This window comes from Piliocolobus tephrosceles, chromosome 3, assembly GCF_002776525.5.
Source record: "Piliocolobus tephrosceles isolate RC106 chromosome 3, ASM277652v3, whole genome shotgun sequence".
Taxonomy (NCBI): Eukaryota; Metazoa; Chordata; class Mammalia; order Primates; family Cercopithecidae; genus Piliocolobus; species Piliocolobus tephrosceles.
This window is the reverse complement of record NC_045436.1, coordinates 5,129,142-5,152,496: the sequence shown is the minus strand read 5'-3', so window position 1 is coordinate 5,152,496 and position 23,355 is coordinate 5,129,142. Positions and strand designations below refer to the sequence as shown.

The 23,355-nt window shown below is 43.0% G+C and overlaps 1 protein-coding gene across 1 annotated transcript in view; it reads left to right on the top strand.

The window, feature by feature from the left end:
* Nucleotides 1-23,355, top strand: part of PRIMPOL (primase and DNA directed polymerase) — a 48,416-nt gene that overhangs the window by 10,403 nt on the left and 14,658 nt on the right. Inside the window, exons 5-7 of the mRNA XM_023220962.1 lie at nucleotides 1,463-1,592; nucleotides 6,002-6,149; nucleotides 10,127-10,414. Coding sequence (XP_023076730.1) covers nucleotides 1,463-1,592; nucleotides 6,002-6,149; nucleotides 10,127-10,414 — 566 coding nt within the window. The remainder of the gene's footprint in view (nucleotides 1-1,462; nucleotides 1,593-6,001; nucleotides 6,150-10,126; nucleotides 10,415-23,355) is intronic.

Sequence of the window (23,355 nt, the reverse complement as noted above, 5' to 3'; positions counted from 1 at the left end):
CTCCCAAGTAGCTGGGATTACAGGTGCCTGCCACCAGGCCTGGATAATTTTTGTATTTTTAGTAGAGACGGGGTTTCTTTATATTGGTCAGGCTGGTCTCGAACTCCTGACCTCAGATGATCTGCCCGCCTCGGCCTCCCAAAGTGCTGGGATTTCAGGCGTGAGCCACCGTGCCCAGCTGTATTCAAGTATTTCTCAGACTTGTGTAATGTATGGAAAAGGAGAGTAAATTGTTACGTATGCCCTATATTGATTTAGAATACTTTTATTCGAATGTTGCTAAGTAGCTTCAAATATGAAACTGGATTTATTTATGTTTATATACATGCAACACCAGTTAGAGTTGAATGAAGATCATTAAGATAACGTGACAGATATTTTGCTGAAACTGTCTCATCTTGCAATGTAAATATGGTACTGACTGCTCCAGGATGTGTATGGGTGTACATGTATGTGTGTGTTGAGTTCCTCCACTACCTGTGCCACCTGATGATACAATTTTCATATAACTTTTCCCTCTTCAAATTACTACAAGTCCTTAATTTGTATAGGATGCCATCTGAACTTTAGTCCAAATTATCATTTGCAAATTAAGTCAGCATCTCTCCCCATGTAACCCATGTCAAAGTCATTCCTCTTAATGCCAGAGAGAATGTAACTGCAAACATGAGCATTGAGAGCTTATCAAAGTCAGGTGATTCAGAATTTTTTAACTAATTTTTAAAATATTATCTTCCAATGAAAATACAGAATTTAAAAATTCTCATGGAAAATTAATGGAATCCGAAGAATATGGCATCCTGAAAAGAACATTTTTTTTCCAAAGAAAATTTGTTTCATGGTGACACTAAAAACAAATATAGAGGTATTACACAATATCAAACTCATCTGTAAATAAATAGCACTGTAAGATTGACTGTATTTTCCAGTTAAATAATGTTACAGGATATAATTGTTGCATTTTGCTTGATGGAAACCCTTGATACAATGAGCCATAAACCTATGGTGAACAGTTCACTTTATCATGTTCTTATTTCATACTTGTATGTAGTGAAAGCACAGTTAACACAGTACTTGCAATGTAAGATAAACTGCCACGATTTAAAAGGAATAAGATAGAGGCTGGGCATAGTGGCTCACACCTGTAATCCCAGCACTTTGGGAGACTGAGGCAGGTGGATCACCGGAAGCAGGAGTTCAAGATCAGCCTGGCCAACATGGCGTAAACCCTGTTTCTACTAAAAATGCAAAAATTAATCAAGTGTGGTGGCATGTGCCTGTAGTCCCAGCTACTCAGGAGGCTGAGGTAGGAGAATCGCTTGAACCCAGGAGGAGGAGGTTGCAGTGAACCAAGATCACACCACTGCACTCCAGCCTGGGCAACAGTGCTGACTCAGTCTCAATCAATCAATCAATAAAGGTATAAGATATCAATTTAACAATCTTGAATTATTCAATTTAGAAAAAATCTCTTACACTGCTATGAAGTTATTCCTGAAAATGCTGTGTGCAAGCTTTATTTTGATTTGGAATTTAACAAACCTGCCAACCCAGGAGCTGATGGGAAAAACATGGTTGCATTACTCATCAAGGTAAATAGCCGACTCACGTTTTCCTTATTTCTATCTATTCAGCTCTTCATTGGCTTATTCATTCAGTGAATTCAACCTACATAATATGCAGGTTCTGTATCTCTTCTTTTTCTTGCTACTGTTCCTTTTGACTTTGATTTTTTAATATTACTTCTATGAGTAAACTGTGAAAAGGAAGGAAAGTTCAATTTATGTTCATATAGTTTGCGATTTTACTGTCTGGTAAAAAAATGCTTTGAAAAAGATGTCAGTTTGGAAATTTTCTATATATTAAAATTATATATTAATTCTCTGAATTCCATTACAAATAGCTGACTTTGGTAAAAGCCAAGCAAAATAATCTTTACTGTAAAAATTGGGTACTGAGATGAACCTCAAGAACACTGACTACAAACAGTATCAGATTTTTTTTTTTTTTTTTTTTTTTTTTTTTTTTTTTGAGACGGAGTCTCGCTCTGCCGCCCAGGCTGGAGTGCTGTGGCCGGATCTCAGCTCACTGCAAGCTCCGCCTCCCGAGTTTACGCCATTCTCCTGCCTCAGCCTCCCGAGTTGCTGGGACTACAGGCGCCCGTCACCTCGCCCGGCTAATTTTTTGTATTTTTTTTTTAGTAGAGACGGGGTTTCACCGTGTTAGCCAGGATGGTCTCGATCCCCTGACCTCGTGATCTGCCCGTCTTGGCCTCCCAAAGCTGGGATTACAGGCTTGAGCCACCGCGCCCGGCCACAGTATCAGATTTTCGGAGCTTGCAGGAATTTTGGAAATCATCTGATCTTCTCCCTTTCAAAATGAGGAAATTAAGGCCCAGACGAAACGAATTTCTATTCAAGGCTCTACAGCCAGTATTGGTAAAACCTTGTCTATAAATATAGTTATCACTGGTTTTAACTAAGAGAAAAATATTGTAGCTCTTTATTTTTGATTTAGCTGTGTCAACCAGGAAGTTACTAATAAAAGGAATAGCATGGACTTGTGCAGCTAAGTTCTATTAGGATTATTTCAAAAAAATTTTCAGATTGTATCACAGGAAGTTGTGTTAAAATTGTACGGACTATACTTCAGCCTAAGTGTAGGTACTGACACTTATTGACTAGCTATTTTTCTTTTAAATGTTAACTGAATAATAATGTTATAGATTACCCATTTTGTAACTTTTAAAATATATCCAAATTAAAATGTTTTTGATAAAGAATATCTGCTAGTATTCTCTGTTGGACCTCTACATGCTTGATTTTAAATCTTTTTGAAAATGTATGTGAATGCTGTTTAAAAAATATACAGAATATTAGCTTTATCCTGGCTTTGAAGCAGAATAAATATATATAAATTCCCCCACCACCCCCCAAAAAACCCCCAAATTATGTTTTTCTTAAAATAGCCATTGAACCCTTAAAAATAAATTTAGATGCTTATTTCATTACAGCTGGTAAATTCTGTTTAATTTTTAACCTTTATTATTATTATTATTATTATTTTATTATTATTATTTTTGAGACAGAGTCTCACTCTGTCACCCAGGCTGGGGTGCAGTGGTATAATCTCAGCTCACTGCAATCTCTGCCTCCCAGGTTCAAGCAATTCTCCTGCCTCAGCCTCCTGAGTAGCTGGGATTACAGGTGCGTGCCACCATACCTGGCTAATTTTTGTATTTTTAGTAGAGACAGGGTTTTGCCATGTTGGCCAGGCTGGTCTTGAACTCCTGGCCTCAAGTGATATACCCATCTCGTCCTCCCAAAGTGCTGGGATTACAGGAGTGAGCCATGGTGCCTGGCCTAATTATGTTTTTAATAATTCATAAATATTGACTTTCTTCTATAGTCTGAAGTAAGATTTCTTGTGTAGTTTCTCCGTGGGCTACAAGGAACCTCGAATCAGAGATTTTCACTGCCACTTAACATTACATATTAACAAAGAAGTACCACATTGCATTAGAAACTAGAAATATTTCTAATGAACACTGGAGCAAATTTCATTTGTAACACTATTAATAAACACTGGTACGGCAAAGGCTATGTAGATGTTTAGAATTTTTTAATAAACACTGGTACGGCAAAGGCTATGTAGATGTTTAGAATTAATTAATAAACACTGGTACGGCAAAGGCTATGTAGATGTTTAGAATTTTTTTCTCCTTATTCTTTATACCACTTTTTCCAAATGAGTCTTGAACAGCTAATCTTTTGCATCAGCAAAACTGTTGGAAGAAACTGTATAAATCTAAGTTCAAAATTATACAGCATTTTTATTTAACATGTTTACCATGTTGATAGAACTGTTCTCGTTGGATTACTTAATATAATGCTTTTTATAATGATTGCATTGAAACTAATTTCATTTATTGGTTACTTTGTATGCAATAAGTTTATAATCCAGTAAGTACTTTTTCCTTTGAGTCTTACTGTCAGGAGGCATAATTAGGTTAGCTATTATGTTAATTTAGCAGATGGTTAAGAATAATTGGTGATAATGTAAAATACCCTTTGGTTCAGTGGCTAAACTGGCACATTTCAATAAGCCACTTCTCCCCAGTTAGAATGAATTCTGGTGCTAATGTATTTTATTAGGACCACGTTTCAGGGCAACATTATCCAATCCTATAAGTTTAACTCCTGGATTTTATAATTTAATTATTTAAGTAACTTAAAGTTTTAATTAAAGTTAATCTTGGGAAAGAGAATTTAGGAGTATATGATTACTTGTCCTACCTAAAGTGTCACTAAATTTATTCTCTATGGCTCCGAAAGTACAGAAGTCGACTTCATTCATCAGTTTTTAGTCTCTACTAAGTGTCAGGCACCGTGCCTAGGCACTAGGATTACCAAAAGTCAAAGAGACATAATTTCTGATGGCGTACACTTTGTGGTCTAATGGAGGATAATAAATTAGGATAGATTTAGCTGCCATAATAAAGACCCAAAATCAAAGTGGCTTAAACAAGACAGAAACCAGTTTCTCCCCCAAGTAATATCTACTGTGGCTCCATACTTGTTGCTTTGCTGTCCCTAAGATGTTGTCTTCTTCCATTATCCAAGATGGCTCATACCACTGTGTCTGCATTCTAGTCTGTACAAATGGAGAAGGGGAGGGCATGCCCTTCCCCTGTTAGAGGATCTCTCAGAAATGGCATGCTTTCCTTCTCACATCCCATTGGCCGACTTAGCGGCCACACCCTGCTGTAGAGGACCCTGGGAAATGTAGTCTTTGTTCTGGATGGCCTCCAATCTAGCTAAAAATCGGGAGTGTGTTTCTACAGAGGGAGAGTACAAATATGGAGGAAGAGCCTCTGTAATACAGATAAGACGTGTCAAACTAATCACATAAATCAACCTAAAATTGTAGCTGTGTAAGTCTACAAAGAGAGAAAGAGTATATAGGGGGAATTTGATGTAGAGAGGGAAATCAAGGAAGCCCTGTCTGAGAAAGTGAGAATTTAAGAAGAGTACAGCCAGAGAGCATGAGGGGAGTGTGGTGGTATAAGAATGCCAAACCATTATTAAAAATACAATTTGTTGCCTAACTTTTAGGTATCTAAAGTGACGGCAGTTCATAAACATTTTTGCTCATGTCCAGATAATATTGCATGGTAGTTCTTAGTAGCTTCATTTTGCAAATGAGAAGATTGAAGCTTTAGGGACTTGTCCTAAGGCTGCACAACCAAGGCTTTTAAGCAGTTACATGTGCCAGGCACTGTGCTAAAAATTTCATTTTTTTGTTTGTTCCTTACAGCAACTCCAAAAGGTAGCTGCTATTGTTATTCCTGTTTAGCAGCTGGGAAATGTTAAGGTTTAGATTTGACCAAAGTCATAGAGCTGGCAGATGGCAAAGCCAAAACTGACACTGAGCTGTCTCTGACTCCAGCCCCAGTGCTTGCTGCCTTTCTACTGTGCATGGCCTTCATGCTCAGTGCCATGTAGTCTCAGAGGCTGTATTCTTAGAGCTGAATTCAGGCTCAGTATGAATTAGACCCTTTCTGGTAATTAAAACCATTACAAAATAAATTAATGACTTTTTTTTTGAGGCAGAGTCTCACTCTGTCACCCAGACTGGAGTGTAGTGGCACCATCTTGGCTGACTGCAACCTCCGCCTCCTGGGTTCAAGTGATCTTCCTGCCTCAACCTCCTGACTAGCTGGGATTTACAGACACCCGCCACCACGCCTGGCTAATTTTTGTGTTTTTAGTAGAGACTGGGTTTTACCATGTTGGCTAGGCTGGTCTCAAACTTCTGACTTCAAGTTATCTGCCCACCTTGGCCTCCCAAAGTGCTGGGATTACAGGCATGAGCCACCACACCTGATCAGAAATTAATGACTTTTTAACTCATAGATTATATTTAAAGAGATGCTTATTGCTCATAGAAAAATTTTAAGACAAAAAAATATAAATTATTTGCATTTTACTTGTGTTTTTAGTACGTGTGTAAAGCACTTCGAGAGTTATATGGTGTTAATTGCTCAGCTGAAGATGTTTTGAACTTGGATTCTAGCACTGATGAGAAATTCAGCCGGCATTTAATATTTCAGCTCCATGATGTGGCATTTAAAGATAACATTCATGTTGGTAAGTATACTGCTTTTTAAAAATCATGGAGTTGTATTCAAAACTCATATGTTCTTGTTCCTCTTAAAATTTTGTGCATACATACCAACTTTTATGATCATTAACTTATCCTAAAAAATGCGATGTGCGCTGAGTGCAGTGGCTTACGCCTGTAATTCCAGCACTTTGGGAGGCCAAGGTGGGTGCATCACTTGAGGCTAGGAGTTTGAGACCAGCCTGTGCAAGCTGGCGAAACCCTGTCTCTACTAATTAGCTGGGCATGGTGGTGCATGCCTGTAGTCCCAGCTACTCGGGATGCTGAGGCACAAGGATTGCTTGAACCCAGGAGGCGGAGGTTGCAGTGAGCCAAGATCACACCACTGCACTCCAGCCTAGGCAACAGAGTGAGACCCTGTCTCAAAAAAAAAAAAAAAAAAGACAATGTGTTTCTTCATGTTTTTAAGATGTTCCTTTAGCTTTAGACCTTTCTATTCTCTGAAAGGCTGACAACAGCAACTAGAAACGTCATCCAAAGATACACTCAGGGAAGAAAAAAGGGAAAATTCTGAATCACTTCATATTCTCTGCACCTCTGGCTCTGGCAGCTCCTAATTCTAGGGGAAAGGGGCCGAGGTGACAGCCCAGTTACAAGGCCTGATCACATCTCTCCAGCCACACTAGACCATTCACTGCACCCATTAGCCACACACTCTTATCTCCATAGCTTTGCTTATGCTGTTCTGACTGTAAAGCCTTTCTTACCTTTGACTATACAATGAAATCTTACTGAAAGCCCAGATGAATGCCACCTGCTTTCAGAAGATATCTGTAGCAGAAACTGCTGGTACCTCACAAATTTCTATTCTCTCCTTCTTCCTGAGCAAGAGATTCTCAGCTTTCGGCCTGTGGCTAGTAGTCATAGGGCAGACGATGACCAGTAAACAGCAAGCAAAGAAATAGCCTATTTGGTGCTCTGCCTCCACACCCTGACAGCAGTCCCGCCTCACTATTCATGCATTCATTCGGAAGGGATTTACTCAGATACGACTGAGCAAGAAGGCCACACACTGCAGAAAGGCAGCAAGCACGGGGGCTGGAGTCAGAGACAGCTCAGTTTCTGTTTTGGCTTTGCCATCTGCCAGCTCTGTGACTTTGGTCAAATCTAAACCTTAACATTCCCCAGCTGCTTAACAGGAATAACAGCACCTACCTTTTGGAGTTGCTATAAGGAGTAAACAAGAAAATGAAATTAAGGAATTATCACAATGCCTGGCACATGTAACTGCTTAAAAGCCTTGGTTGTGCAGCCTTAGGACAAGTCCCTAAAGGTATTTATTAATACCTTCTGGATGAATGCACGAATAGTAAGGAGGACCAGGTGAACAGACCACATCGTGTGAGACAGCCGCATCAGCAAGTGCAAAGGCCCAAGCACTGCAGAAAATGTGGCCCATGACAGGAGCTGAATGAAAAGGGCAGGGTGGCGGGAGATGAGGCTGCCAACTTGTATTTGTTATTGCTGTTATTATTCTTATATTAATAATATTAGTAATGTTATTGATAATGATATTTTCATTATGGGCTAAGCTCTGGAAATACAAAAGAAAGAAACAGTCCCTGCCCTAGAGAAACATTAAGTAGAATAGAGGAGATGACAAAGAAAACAGGAAATGACCATAGGAAGTGGTAAATGCTTTGACACAATAAGCTCTGGACGGAGTCTCGCTGGAGTGCAGTGGCACGTTCTTGGTTCAGTGCAACCTCTACCTCCTGGGTTCAAGTGATTCTCCTGCCTCAGCCTCCCGAGTAGCTGGGACCACAGGCGTGTGCCACTACGCTCAGCTAATTTTTTGTATTTTTAGTAGAGACAGAGTTTCACCATGTTAGCCAGGATGGTCTTGATTCCCTGACCTTGTGATCTGCCCACCTCGGCCTCCCAAAGTGCTGGGATTACAGGGATGAGCCCCTGGCCTGTTAGGACTCTGTTGCCATCAAACCGTGTGAGAAGCTGTTTCTGTCACATCTGAAACCCTAAGCCTTACTTAGATTAGTGTTCCTCTGGGTTGCAGAGAACGTCCAAGAGAATTCAGTTCAATGTCAGAGATCCTAGCTCTTGATCTGCCTAAAAATACTCTTCTGCCAGTTTGTTGTCATACCTCAAATTTCTGACTGACTAGTCTTTTGAGTTATTTCCAGCAAATAAGATAGTTCCTGTCCTCATGCGGGTTGGGGGCAATAAGATCCTGGAAGGGAAGTAGGAAGCAGTGTGGTTTGCTGGGGCCAGTGTGTTAGCGTTGATGCTGGTGACAGTCCTCATGTCGTGGTCCTGGCCATGGTTGCTCCATGCCAGGGTTCCAAGGCCAGTGGCCTCCCCAGCACTGCCGTTGCCTCCGTTTCTGCAACCGTGCACTCTCTTCTCTTACTGCCTGGGGTCAAGTAGCTGCAATGGTAAGTTTTCAGGAAGATTCGCTTTATCAGTTTGGGTTTAGATTTTGCTTTGTTGTCCTTTGATGTGTTGTGATTTCTTTCCGCGTGGTGTTTACTTTCCCTCCCTCCTTCCAGAAGGATTCCATCTCGTACCAGCATATCATTGCGAGACCAAATGCGTTTGCTTTGATTTTGACATTTAGTGCTTTGTAAGAAATTGGATTCGTTTCTTTGAGTAGGGAAGTAATTTTTTTTGTTGTTTTGTTTTTTTTTTGTGAGACAGAGTCTCACTCTGTCACCCAGGCTGGAGTGCAGTGGCATGATCTTGACTCACTGCAACCTCCGCCTCCCAGGTTCAAGCAGTTCTCTTGCCTCAGCCTCCAAGTAGCTGGGATTACAGGTGCCCAGCACCACGTCCAACTTATTTTTATATTTTTAGTAGAGACGGGGTTTCACCGTGTTGGCCAGGCTGGTCTCGAACTCCTGACCTCAAGTGATCCGCCCGCCTCGGCCTCCCAAAATGCTGGGATTACAGGCATGAGCCACCACAGCTGGCTGAGTAGGCAAGTAATAAAATCTAATGTGAAGAAAGAAAATTTTGAATTTAGAGCATGCATTTGTTATAATGTAAGGACCCAAGCCTTTCTGGTAGATAAAGTGAAGAATGAATCTAAACAATAACAGTTCTACAGATTAAAATTAAATTTTTCTTACAGTATTGCATTTCTTGAGTGTTTGTATACATGAAGCAACTTAATAGCCAAATTATTTGATTTCATGGTGTAAAATGTGAGAGTTCGAAGAAGTTCTGGATTTTCTTACCAACTTTTCATGGTACAGATAGGACTACTGTTACTCAGAGTTCTTAGAATAAATGTTGAAGTATAGTAAATGTATCGAATTGCTTTTGTTGTAGATGTTAGCTCTGAGGCCATAGTCCATTTTGTGCCCAGTTTGAGGCAGAGGTAGGAGCAGCAGCCTGGGGGCTGATGGCTGTGAAAGCCAGGGTTTGCAGGGCATGTCGTGGCAGGTAAAAGAGAGAAAATAAGCTCTTGAGAAATTTGCCAGCACACTGACTCCCTGAGATCTCCTCAGTGCTTCTGTCTGTTAGCTGAGCAGCAGTTTCCTTATATAAACCTTCATTCTTCATTATTATTATTTTTATGATCCCTTAAGGGCACGAGGCCCTTCATTCTTTAATCATTGAATGTGAAGATAAGTCCTCCCAGTATGTGTTAATAAGTAGTGTTTTCTGGATGACAGCCTCTTAGGCTCAGGCCCCTACTGGCAGCATTGACACATCTTCTCAAATGAACTTTCCCTTCTAAGATGATTTGTTTACATCTGACACCAGGCCCCCAAGTCAATGGACTTGAAAAGGTAAACGATTTCACAAAAGGAAGGAAGTCACAGGAGTGGCATGTAACAATTTATAGCAACTTGGTTTTGAAACCAGAAATTAAAAAATGGTTTTCTGTATAAAATTGTCGTGTGTGGATTCATGGCTAGACCTTAAGATATGGTGTGTGGAAAAGAAGAATCGGGTGAATCATAACAGCTTTTTTCCTTAGGTAATTTTTTGAGAAAAATTTTGCAGCCTGCTCTTGACTTGCTTGGCAGTGAAGATGATGATAGCGCTTCAGAGACAACAGGCCACGGATTTCCCCATTTTTTGGAAGCACCTGCAAGACAAGGATTTTCTTTCAACAAAATGTTCACGGAGAAGGCTACAGGGGAAAGCTGGACATTGAATTCAGAGAAACTGGAGAGGCTGGGGTCAGCTGAGCAAAGCAGTCCTGACCTTTCATTTCTAGTTGTGAAGAATAACATGGGAGAGAAGCATCTTTTTGTGGATCTTGGTAAGTAAGATTGACAGCTGTCGCTATCAGACGGTCCTGGTGCTTTCGTGAGAGACAGGTTGGTGCCCACTCGTCACCGTGCTTGGGATTCTCGCTTCCTCCACTGCCCAAGTCGCCAGCAGGATGCAAGCAGCGAGTTCAGGTGCTGGGAATCTCTGAGGTTTTTCTCCAGAGATCTAGAGGGGTCCAGGCCGGCCTGAGCTCCAGCAGAGGATGGCTGTGGCTGCCTTCTGCTCTGCATGTCCAGAGGATTCCTGTTGAGGGAGTTTTACAGGAACAGTTGGACCAGCTTCCTCCAGGACTGCTGAGAGGTTAAGTCAGAGTACAGACATTTAAAAAACAGACCCAGTGTAAAAGCAGTACTCCTGTGGCGCAGTGAGCCTGGGTGCTTTCCTCACCGAAGATCTCAGTGGTCGTGGCAGGGCCCATTTCATCAGCTTTCGTGCTGTGTTGAAACCAGTGATTCCTCAACCCAGTGTGGCTTTGCTAGGCCTAGGTCTCAGAGCCTGAGGATGTCAGAAGCCCTGGGCTGACAGGACTTGAGCATGATTCAACAACAGGCCAATCAAGACCCTAACACAACAGCTCCCGTTTGGTGAACTGCACCTCATTTTTATACTGAGGCTCTAGCTTGTGATTTCAAAAGCCATGACAGTGGCAGGTTTTTTCTTTTTCTTTCTTTCTTTTTTTTTTTTAAGACAGAGTCTTGCTCTGTCGCCGGGCTGGAGTGCAGTGGCGCAATCTCGGCTCGCTGCAAGCTCCGCCTCCCGGGTTCAAATGATTCTCCTCCCTCAGCCTCCTGAGTAGCTGGGACTACAGGTGCGCACCACCACGCCCGGCTCATTTTTGTGTTTTTAGTACAGACGGGGTTTCACCATGTTGGCCAGGCTAGTCTGAGACTACTGACCTCATGATCTGTCTGCCTGGGCCTCCCAAAGTGCCGGGATTCCAGGTGTGAGCCACCGTACCCACCAGACAGCAATATTTTTGCTGCTGGCTTTGAACACCTCGAAGAGCCTCAGTGTGTAAAGGCTGAGGGAAAGTAGGTTTAAGGCATAGGTCAGATTCCCAGGCCAACAGTGTACCAAGATTAGGGACGTGTTCCTGCTAGATTTCATGTTTTTCTGGCACCCCTGGCAATCGAGCACCAGAACTTGGAAAGACACAGGAGTGTGAGGTCGAGCAGTCACACAGGCAGAGGCACCTTCTTCCAAGCCTGACAGGTTTTGCTTTATTAGCAGGATATCGTCTCCGGGCGGGACTGGCCTGCAGTCAGTGAGGCAGAGTGCGTAACAGGAAGTTGATCCAGGGAGAGCGGCAGCGGCCAGTACCTGTCTCTACTTCTACCCCAGTTAACACAGTACCCCAGGTCACGGCACACCTAACCTTGAAAGTCAGGCTGCCGGACTAGCAAGAAAATCTCCCTGGTACTCTTGATACCTATGCCTGGATTTACTTACATATCCAGAGAGGATGGGAAAGTCGTTTCCTAACCCATCCTTGGAAAAGTTCAGAGATTTCATAGTGTATGCTGAAATCTTGTTAAGAAACTTTTTTATTGAAGTATAACATTTATACAGAAAAATATATAATTGATTACAGAACGAACACCCCTTGTCACCACACTACCCAAGACAAGAGATAGATGACCAGGACCCCCAACTTCATCCCCCTTCCAGTCAGGACCCCTCCCTCTGTCCCAAGGGTAACAACTATTCTGTCCTCTAACTCTGTGGGTTAGTTTTGTCTGTACTTTTAGTGTGTAATTGGAATCACATACAGTTGACTCTTCACCAATGCAGGGCTTAGGGGAACCAACTTCTCTGTGCAGATCAAAATCCATAGATAACTTTTGACTTCCCAAAAACTTCATTACTGATAGCCTACTCTTGACCGGAAGCCTCACTGATAACATAAACAGTTGATTCACCATGTTTTGTGTATGTATTATATACTGGATTCTTACAGTGAAGTAAGCTAAAGAAAAGAAAATGTTGTTAAAAGCGTAAGGAAGAGGGACTGTATTTACAATACTGTACTGTATTTATCGATACTATAAGTTTAGGTTACATCTGAAATGGTGACAACAGCAGCTGAGACCTCAGTCTATGTACACGTCAAGCGATTCAGCTTTTTCTTGTAAGGTCATGATATTTCTGTCTGGGAGCACCTCCAGCATCGTGAGTGGCACTTCATATGGGTCCCATGGTATTACTCGAGGTTTACAGTATTGCATTAAACACGGTGAAAAATATGCGAGAACTACAAGGATCACTTTTTTTTTTTTTTTTTTGAGACCGAGTCTCACTCAGTCGCCCAGGCTGGAGTGCAGTGGTGCGATCTCGGCTCACTGCAAGCTCCGCCTCCTGGGTTCACGCCATTCTCCTGCCTCAGCCTCCCGAGTAGCTGGTACTACAGGTGCCCGCCACTACGCCCAACTAATTTTTTTTTTGTATTTTTAGTAGAGACGGGGTTTCACCGTGTTGGCCAGGATGGTCTCGATCTCCTGACCTTGTGATCCACCCGTCTCAGCCTCCCACAGTGCTGGGATTACAGGCGTGAGTCACTGCTCCCGGCCAAGGATCAGTTTTGACTGAAACGCAATTGATTGGTGTAATGACCTGCTCACATGGAGAGGACTGGCATCAGGCCGTGTTGTAGGCAGATACCTGAGCTCACTGCAATAGCAAGAGGAGGCGGCTAAGAAATTACTGTGGTAGTGTAGTATGTACTATGGTTAATCTTATGCAGTTATGATTTAATACTCTATCTTTACATTTGTTTAGATTTTTCCCAACTGCGAATGGCATCATGTACAGTCTGCAAGGGTGTGCATATGTTTGGATAAATTTTAACTTTTTATAACAGACTTATGTACATTTTATGGCAGTAAATGATAACTTAGACTAGCCATCTACATATATTTTATGCATTCATGAACACTTAACTTTTTCTAATTATTTTTAATTATTTTCTAACGTTTTCTAATTTTTTAGGCTATACGGTTCATCTTTGAGTTTTCTCAAATTGTTGTAAGTCCCCCCAAAATTTTCCAGTATACTTGTTGAAAAAAATTTGGCTCACGCCTGTAATCCCAACACTTTAGGATGCCGAGGCAGGTGGATTGCTTGAAGTCAGGAGTTCAAGACCAGCCTGACTAACATGGTGAAACCCCATCTCTACTAAAAATATAAAAATTAGCCAGGCGTGGTGGTGCATGCCTGTAATTCCTGCTACTTGGGAGGCTGAGATATGAGAATCACTTGAACCTGGGAGGCAGAGGGTGCCGTGAACTAAGTTCGTACCACTGCACTCCAACCTGGGCAACAGAGCGAGACTCAGTATCAAAAAAAAAAAAAAGACAGAAGAAAGCAAAAAAACAAATCACATATAAGTGGTGCCATTTAGCTGAAACCCTTGTTATTCAAGGGTAAACTGTAGTGTGTGTTTGTGGTTGTCTTTGCACCCTTAGTCATGTCTTTGAGGAACATAAGTCATTAAATAGTAGTAGCAGTCTGATTTTATCAGTGTTTTCCTCTGTGGTCAATGTTTCTTGCATCCTGTTAAGGAAACTTGGCCTATCCCAAAGCCATGAAGGTGTTCTTTTGCTTTTCTTCTTTATCTTCTAAAAGCTTATTGTTTTGCCTTTTATGTTTATGTTTAATTCATTATTTTTTAGAGACAAGGTCTCATTCTATTGCCCAGGCTGAAGTGCAGTGGTACGATCCTGCAGCCTTGAACTCCTGGGCTCAAGCAATCCTCCTGCCTCAGCCTCAGCAGTAGCTAGAACTACAAGTGCATGCGACCACATTTTTAAATCAATTTCTTCCCTCCCCTCCCTTCCTTTCCTTTCTCGTTTCCCTTTCCCCTTCCCTTTCCTTCTCCCTTCCCTTCCCTTTACTTCCCTTTTCCTTTCCCTTCCCTTTACTTCCCTTCTCTCTTCCCTTCTCCCTTCCCTTCTCCCTTTACTTCCTCTTCCCTTCCCTTCCCCTTTACCTTCCCCCTTTCACCTTCCTTTCCCCCTTCCCTTCCCCCTTCGCAGTTCCCTTCCCCCTTCCCTTTCCCCTTCCCTACCCCCTTCCCTTCCCCTTCCCTTCCCCCTTCCCTTCCTTCTTCCCTTTCATTTCCCCTTCCCTTTCCCTTCCCTTCCCTTGCCCCTTCCCTACCCCCTTCTCTTCCCCCTTCCCTTCCCCTTCCCTTCCCCTTCCCTTCCCCCTTCCCTTCCGCCCCTCCCCTGCCCCTTTCCTTTCCTTTCACTGTCCCCCTCTCTGTCTCTTTCTCTCTCTCTTTCTAAGTATCATAGAGCAACACAATTTTTTTATTTGTTTATTTTTTGTAGAGACAGAGTCTGCTATGTTGCCCAGGCCTCAAGCGATCCTCCTGTCATGGCCTCCCATAATGCTGGGATTACAGGCACAAGCCACTGCACCTGGCGTGGCTTTTATGTTTAGATTTACAGTCCACTTGGAAAGGATTTGCTTATTGAGTGGGGAGCAGTCAAGATTCATGTTTTCTTTTGTGAATATCCAGTTGGCTCAGCACTGTTTGTTGAAATGACCGTCCTTTACCTACTGCTCAGCAGTGCCACCTTTGCCATAAATCAGTGGCTGTATATATTTTGGTCTGTTTCTGGACCCTGTTCTGCTTCATTGTTCTATTGATCTATTCCTGTCTAATATAGTTTTATGTATTAGATAGGCACCACACTGTCTAATATGGTTTTGTTGTAAGTCTTTATATGTAGGAAAAACAATTCCTCTAAATTTGTTCTTTGAAATTTCTTGGTTATTCTTGACCTTTTGCACTTCTGTTTAAATTTTAGAGTCAGTTTGCCAGTTTACACAAACGAATCCTGCTAGAATTTTTATTTGGATTGCCTTGACCCTATAGATCAACATGGGGAGAGTTGACATTTTTATAATATTGAGTCTTCCAATCTGTGCACATGGTAGGCCCATCTATTTACTTAGGGATTCTCTAATTTTTCTCTATAATGTTTTATAATTTCCTGAATAGAAATCTTACCCATATTTTATTAGATTTATTCTAGATATTTATTTGATTTTGGTCTTTCCCTTTTCTCTGGGATTTGGCATGGCACAACCTCACTGTCCTAGAAGCTCTCTGGTTGTCTCAAACTTTCCAATACCTGCATCCAGCTTTTCCATTTGTTTCAGTTGCAGAATTGCTGCAGAATAATTGAGTTTGCTATTTCACAATGTGGCATTCCTCCATGCTGACTGCAATTTATTTTAATTCATATAGTGCTTGAATTTTGTTTATTTTGTTTACAGCTATATGCAGAAAATACTTATTTCTTTTATTAATGCTATATGAAAATTGAATATTTGCTGACTATAAAACTAATCACAGAAAACATGCTTTCATATTATTTTATTAATTTTTGATGTAGGAGTTTATACAAGAAATAGAAACTTTCGGCTATATAAATCATCGAAAATAGGAAAGCGTGTGGCTTTGGAGGTTACTGAAGATAACAGATTTTTTCCTATGCGGTCAAAGGATGTTTCTGACGAATATCAGTATTTTCTCTCTTCTTTGGTCAGCAATGTCAGGTATGTAGTAGCAGCATCAAACCATTTTGTATTCATGAATATTTATTAAACAGTGAATGGCATTGTGTATTACTAAAATGTAAATCATCTAAATGAAGGGGTGGCCTGCCCCTCCACACCTGTGGGCGTTACTCGTTAGGTGGAACAAGAGACTTGAGAAAAGAAATGAGACACAGAGACAAAGTATAGAGAAAGAAAAAGTGGGCCCAGGGGACCGGCGCTCAGCATACAGAGGACCCACGCCGGCACCGGTCTCTGAGTTCCCTAGTATTTATTGATAATTATCTTTACCGTCTTAAAGATAAGGGAGTGGCAGGATAATAGGATCATTGTAGGGAGAAAATCAGCAGTAAGACATATGAATAAAGATCTCTGTGACATGAATAGGTTCAAAGGAAAATGCTGTGCCTTGATATGCATATGCAAACATCTCCATAAACCTTTTAGCAGCATTGTGCCAGCAAGTCCCACCTTTTGCCGTAAGGCAGTTTTCTTCTAGATCAGTAAACAGAGCGTACAATCGTTCTGGGTTTTAAACCGAGATGTTCCATTGCCCAGGGATGGGCGGGAGACAGATGCTTTTCTCTATCTCAACTGCCAACAACCGCCAAAAGGCCTTCTTTCCTCTTGTACTAGTCCTCCTCAGCACAGACCCTTCACAGGTGTCAGGCTGGGGGACGATCAGGTCTTTCCCTTCCCACGAGGCCATATTTCAGGCTATCACATGGGGAGAAACCTTGGACAATACCTAGCTTTCCTAGGCAGAGGTCCCTGTGACCTTTGGCAGTGTACATGTCCCTGGCTGCTTGAGATTAAGAGAATGGTGATGACTTTTAACCAGCAAGCTGCCTTCAGGCACTTGTTTAACAAAGGCACATCCTGCACAGCCCAAAATCCATTAAACCTTGAGTCACCACAGCACATGTCTCTTGCAAGGACAAGGTTGGGGGTAGGGTCACAGATTAACAGCATCTCAAATACAGAACAAAATGGAGTCTCTTATGTCTACTTCTTTCTATATAGACACAGTAACAGTCTGATCTTTCTTTCTTTTCCCCACACTAAATTCATTCTACCTTAAGAAAAAGTCAGTTCTTACCGCTCTTTCTTTTGAATAGAGTCTCACTCTGTTGCCCAGGCTGGAGTGTAGTGGCACAATCTCGGATCACTGCAAGATCTGCCTCCCAGGTTCACGCCTCAGCCTCCCAAGTAGCTGGGACTACAGGTGCCCGCCACCACACCCGGCTAATTTTTGTATTTTTAGTAGAGATGGGGTTTCACATGTTAGCCAGGCTTGTCTCGAACTCCTGACCTCAGGTGATCCGCCCACCTCGGCCTCCCAAAGTGCTGGGATTACAGGCGTGAGCCAATGCGCCCAGCCAGTTCTTACGATTCTAAGTTAACTTTTCTCTTTTCTCCATTAGCTAAAAGATAATAGTAAAACATATATTTGAACACTTAATTTTCTCTGTATATCATTTTAGGATTATATTTAGTATATTTTCCAATTTTTCTAAAATGATTATCACTTGTGTAAAGAAAAAAGCAGTACTACTAATATTGCATTTGGAAATATTTTACTATTAAATGCCTCATTTTCTTTTCACGTATGTGATTTGTCTAATTCCCTTGGCCAGGAAAGAGTTAGACGCTGGGGGCAAGTGGTAGGAAAGAAAGAACTTTATTGACCAACGGGTCAGGGCCCTTGGGCGAGGTTCACTGGTCCTCTAAGTGGGGCCAGGGAAGTGGCGCCGGCGCTCTTGGGCGAGGTTCTCCGGTCCTCAGGTATGGGGCCAGGGAAGTTCGCGCTGGTACCTGCCAGCGGCGACTTTTATGTTCTGGGCTTGGAAAGGAGGGCAGTGGGTGGGACAAGGGCGTTCCAGGGGCGTCTCCGTAGGTTTGGCCGGGTAAGTTTCAGTTTCCTCAAATTGATGTCACGTTGCGCCTGCTCAGTTGGTCTGCTTTTTTCCCGGGCGCAGGCTGCATTTTCCCGCACGCAGGTAAGTTGGATGGTGAAGAACCCGGAAGTGGTAGGGGCTGCGTCGTTTCTGTTCACCTTCGTCCATCTGGTCCTTTTCCCCCTCACTCAGACAGTCCAACCTCTTATTGATTATAAGAATTTGGGGTACCGTTGTCTGTCTGGCTGCTTCCTGCTGTTAAGGGGCGTGGTTAGGGTCTGAGGTTGGCAGTTGGGTGTAGGGATGCAGGAGCATTTGATTGAAGGTGACTCGGGTGATTTCTTGGACCCTGGCTCGGAGAAATTTTATTAGAATAGGAGCAAAACATAACATAAGACAGAGGATTAGTATGGGGATTAGGAATGGAAGCATCTGCTCTACTACAGGTAGCAGCCATACTGGTGGTCTGGGAGTTAAGGGGGCGTTAAATTTCTGAAGCTCCTTTTTGATTAATGTTTGGACATTGGTGTCAACTAGGCCTGATTTATTTATGTAGTAGCAACACTCCTCCCCTAGGAAGAGGCATGTTCCTCCTTTTTCAGCTGTAAGAAGGTCTAATGCCCACCTATTTTGTGCTGCCACTTGGGCTATTGGAGTAATTTGGCGCTGCAAGGAGGCCAGGCTTTCGGCTGAAGCCTCTATGGCTTCCTGGACCTGGGTTGAGTGGGTCCGCGTGGACTGGACTGAGTGGGCAAGCGCCCCTGTCCCTAGTCCGGAGGCTATTAAGGATGATGCTAAAGAAACCCCAATGACCATGGGAAGAAAAATAGCCCGCTTTTGGATTTTATTGTTGGAGGTGGTGAGTTGTGAAGTCAGTTCGAATACTTCTCATTTGGTATATAGGGTTAGGCTAGGAACTAAAGACACCAGGACGCAAAGGGATTGGCTGATGGATGTATGGTTAAGAATTTTAGAGAGGGTTTGATTACACCAAAAGTAACCTCCAATGGGAGCTGTCTGGGTCCTATTGGGCGATTGGGTGTAATTACACCAGGAGGAGTTTGGGGCAGAGTAGCAGAAAGGAAAGATTGGATTTTCTGGGTTTTGGTATAGTAGGACTTGGAGTAAGGACAGTTTTTTGGGGGTGCCGGTAGAGTCAGTTGTAGCCTTGAAAGCAGTGGGTAAGGGGACTGCCACTAAGGGGGCTCTTTCAAGAGCTGCACAGAGGAAGCAGTGGGAAAGATTTGTTATGTTAGCTGTTTGTGTTAGGTTTAGCCCTTGACGGACAAGTTTTAACCATGAGAATGGGTCTTTTTTATTAGGGGAATTTAACTGCTCTTGTAGGTTTTGTTCCTGTGATTTTATGACTGAGGTTAAATTTGTAGGACTTGTATATTTTTGGGGAGGGATTTTTGCTGGACAAGTGACCTCTTTATTAGGAGGGTGGCAGTGGGATATGAGTCCCAAACACCGTCTCCGTAAAGCCCTCCTTTTACTCCGTCCGCCCATTGAGAGTCCCAGGGGTCTTTTATGTTTATATGATATTTAAGGGAGTTTCCAGGGTTTCTTCCATCGTAAGTGAAGAGATATTTGCTGCTTAACTTTCTGTCATGTGCATTATCTAGCATTGAATGGTGTATTTTACAGTATTTGTATGGGCAACCTAGATTGGTTTGTTGCCAATAGTTTTTACAATTGTATTCTGTCTGGTCATGTAGGAAACAGATGGATGGTTCAGCCCATCTATCAGCGATGGAAGTTAGGGAGAAATTTATGGAAAGAGCAGATTGACAGCCTTGAGGTGAGCAGTCTGCAGTGCCTTGCAGAACTCTGTGTTGCTTGTTGTTGGAGGACCAAGTTTCAGTAATGGAGAATCTCCATATAAAGGTTGGATTAGTAATTGCTGTTGGAACGTAGAAGAAGGATAGTAATGAAAGTGAATAAAAAGACTTCATTATGTGTGTAATCGTAGAACGTGCCTTGCCACTGGAGGTGTTCTACAAAGGCGAGTAGGCAAGAGAATCACTGTGTTGGGCTGGGGTCTGGGGGCAAATAGAGATCTGGGGTGATGTGTTGAAACTCTGCCAGATTTGTGTACAGTACGGTGAGGAATCGGGATAGTCGTAAAAGGCCTGGAAACGTGTTAATTAGGGAAGTTTGGTGAGCTTGAGGCGGGTGGGGGTGAGTTTAGTTGATTCCCACTTGTCGCCCTCTGCAGGGGCCCTCTTTAGTTGTGATATGTGGACCCAGTGTGTGAGGCCTAATAACTTGGCTGCTGTGTGTGTGGACAGGAGGACAGTATATGGGCCTTTCCACCTGGGCTGGAGGTCTTTGGCCTGGATGTTCTTTAAGTATACTTGATCACTGGGGCTGAGAAAGGTGTGTGGATTGTAAGTGCCTGTTGGAGGTGGGTGTGCTAGTTCTGCATGCTGCCTTAGTAGTTGTCTCAAGAGGGTTAAGTATGGAAGGTAATTTGTCAGCGGAGAGGAAAGGGTAGGCAGCTGTTGTAAGGTGAGGGGTTGGCCATAAACTAGTTCGAATGGACTGAGGCCTGTTGGACTTCACGGGGCGGCCCGCAGCCGGGTTAAGGCTAGGGGCAGGAGGGTTATCCAAGACTGTCGAGTCTCGAGTAAGAGTTTGGTGAGTTGTTGTTTGATTAGTCCGTTGGCTTTTTCTACTTTACCTGAGGACTGGGGTCTATAAGGGATGTGGAGTTTCCAGGTGATGTGTAGGAGGGCTGCCACCTGTTTAACTACCTTGGAGATGAAGGCTGGGCCATTGTCAGACTGGAGGGTGAGTGGGAGGCCGAACCTAGGAATAATGTGTTCAGTGAGTATGGAGGCAACTATATTGGCAGTCTCTCCTGTAGTAGGATAGGCTTCTATCCATCCTGAAAAGGTATCAACGAGGGTTAAGAGATATTTGAAATTTTTATGTTTTGGCATGTGGGTAAAATCAATTTGCCAATCTTCGCCTGGTTGGTGCCCTCTGAGTTGGTGACTTGGGTGGGGGTTGCGTAATGCGCCTTGAGGGTTTGACTTGAGGCATGTGGAGCACTGTTGGTTGATTATAATTAGGTGTTTCATGAGTGTAGGGCAGTGGATAAGGGGGCTTAGGAGGTTATATAGAGCTCTGGGTCCTATGTGCAAGGAATTATGTATGTCTCTTAGGATGGTGTGGAGTTGTATTTCAGGAATAACTAATTTATTATTGATGTAAATCCAGTTGTCTGTGGCTAGTCTGGCTGTTGAGTCTTGTAATAGTTTGGTTTTTTTCTTCCTGGGTGTAATTAGGGGTATACTGGGGAGAAAGAAAACAAACAGAAGGAAGTGTAGGGGTGGAGAATCCGGAAGCCGATTTGACAGTGGTGTCAGCAAAATTATTGCCAGCCGCCACCGGGTTAGATGGAGTCTGATCACCTTTACAGTGTATGATGGCTGCTTTGGAAGGTGCTGATAAAGCGTCTAGCAGTTTAAGTATTTGCTTTTTGTTGATTATGGGGGTACCACAGGTGGTTAGGAACCCTCTTTCTTTCCAGATGACAGAATGGGTGTGTGCAATTAAGAAGGCATACTTAGAATCTGTGTATATATTTACTGTTTTTCCTCTAGATAGGAGGAGAGCCCTAGTTAGTGCGATAAGCTCCGCCTGCTGTGATGTTGTTCCTTGTGGTAAAGGCTTAGCTTCTAGGACAGTGGATGATGTAACTACCGCATATCCTGCCTGTCTGTTTCCTTGAGAATTTATAAAAGAACTGCCATCCACAAATAGGGTTAACTGTGGGCTCTCCAAGGGCTGATCATGTAAATGCAAGTGACTAGGTGGTTGGGCCTCTAAAAGTTCTGGACAGGAGTGTTCAGTATGGGGTTGTTTTAGAGGGTTGGGGAGTAAGGTTGCTGGATTTGGGGAGGAACAGACTCCTAGGGCAATGGTAGAGTCCTCTATAAACAAGAGGTGGAAAAGCTGGAGCCTGGAAGGGGTTAGGTGGCTGATACTATTGTGGGCAATAAGGTCTTGAAGGCGGTGGGTAGAGAAGACTGTCAGGCTGCAGCCTCTGATGAGTTTCTTTGCTTCCTGGGTTAGACAGGCTGCTGCTGCTAGGGCCCAAAGGCAGGGCTGCCACCCTTGTACAGTGGGATCTAATTGTTTGGATAGATATGCCACAGGACGGTATGTGGTGCCTACAGGTTGGGCTAAAAGGCCAATAGCAACCTTTTGTCTTTCATCTGTGAAAAGCTGGAAGGGGCGTTGGAAGTCTGGAAGTGAGAGAATAGGATGTGAGAGGAGGCAGTTTTTTAGGTGAGTGAAATGTTTATAGATTAACCTTGGGTTAGACAAAGGTCCTTCGGGAGTCTCCTTGACAGCTGCATATAGAGGTTTAGCCAAGATTCCGAAATTAGGAATCCAGTGTCTGAAAAACCCTACTAGGCCTAGGAAGGATTGGATTTCTTTAGCGTCTTGGGGAGGAGAAAGATTTTGTATTAGAGTTAAACGGTCTGTGGTGAGCGAGCACGTTGTGGGGGTGATTTCAATGCCTAAATATATGACACGTTGTGAGAGTTGAGCTTTGTGTTTGGATACTCGGTAACCTTTGGATCCTAGATGATTAAGGAGGACTGCAGTGTCTAAAAGAGAATCCTGTCTCGTGGGACTACAGAGTAAAAGGTCATCTACATATTGGAGAATTGTACTATTTGTAAGAGGACAGGAGGCCAAGTCTTTTGCAAGGGCTTGCCCAAAGAAATGGGGGCTATCTCGGAACCCCTGGGGAAGTACTGTCCATGTCAGTTGGGTGGAGGCATGGGTGTCTGGGTCTTCCCATGTAAAGGCAAAGAGAAACTGACAATCTGGGTGTAAGGGAATAGAGAAAAATGCATCCTTTAGTTCCAGCACAATAAATTGTGTTGTGTTAGATGGAATAAGAGAGAGAAGGGTATAGGGATTGGGAACTACTGGATGGGTGGGGCAAACAGCCTCATTGATAAGACGAAGGTCTTGCACTAACCGAAAAGTCCCAGCTGCCTTCTTTACAGGTAGGATTGGGGTGTTACAGGGAGAATGAGTGGGAATGAGGATGTGTTGGCTGAGTAACCTAGTAATGATTGGTTCTAGTCCTCGTAAGTGTTGTGGAGAGAGAGAGAACTGTGGGTAGGTTGGAAACTGAAATGGGTTTTTAAGTTTTATGAGTATTGGTGGATGACGGTCCGCCACGACAGGAGTGGAGGTGTCCCACACTTGGGGGTCTATAGGAATGGGGAAATTAGGGAAAGGGTTAGTAGGGTTGTTGGAGTCATTTGAGTTAGTTGATACTAGAAGTAGATGGCAGGTGGGGTGGGGGGAGCTAGTAGGAAGGGAGATACAGGCTTTCAGTTGACTTAGGATATCTCGGCCTAGTAGAGGAGTGGGGCATGAGGGGATGCTGAGGAACGAGTGTGCAAAATAGTTATTGGCCAGGCAGCAATTAAGA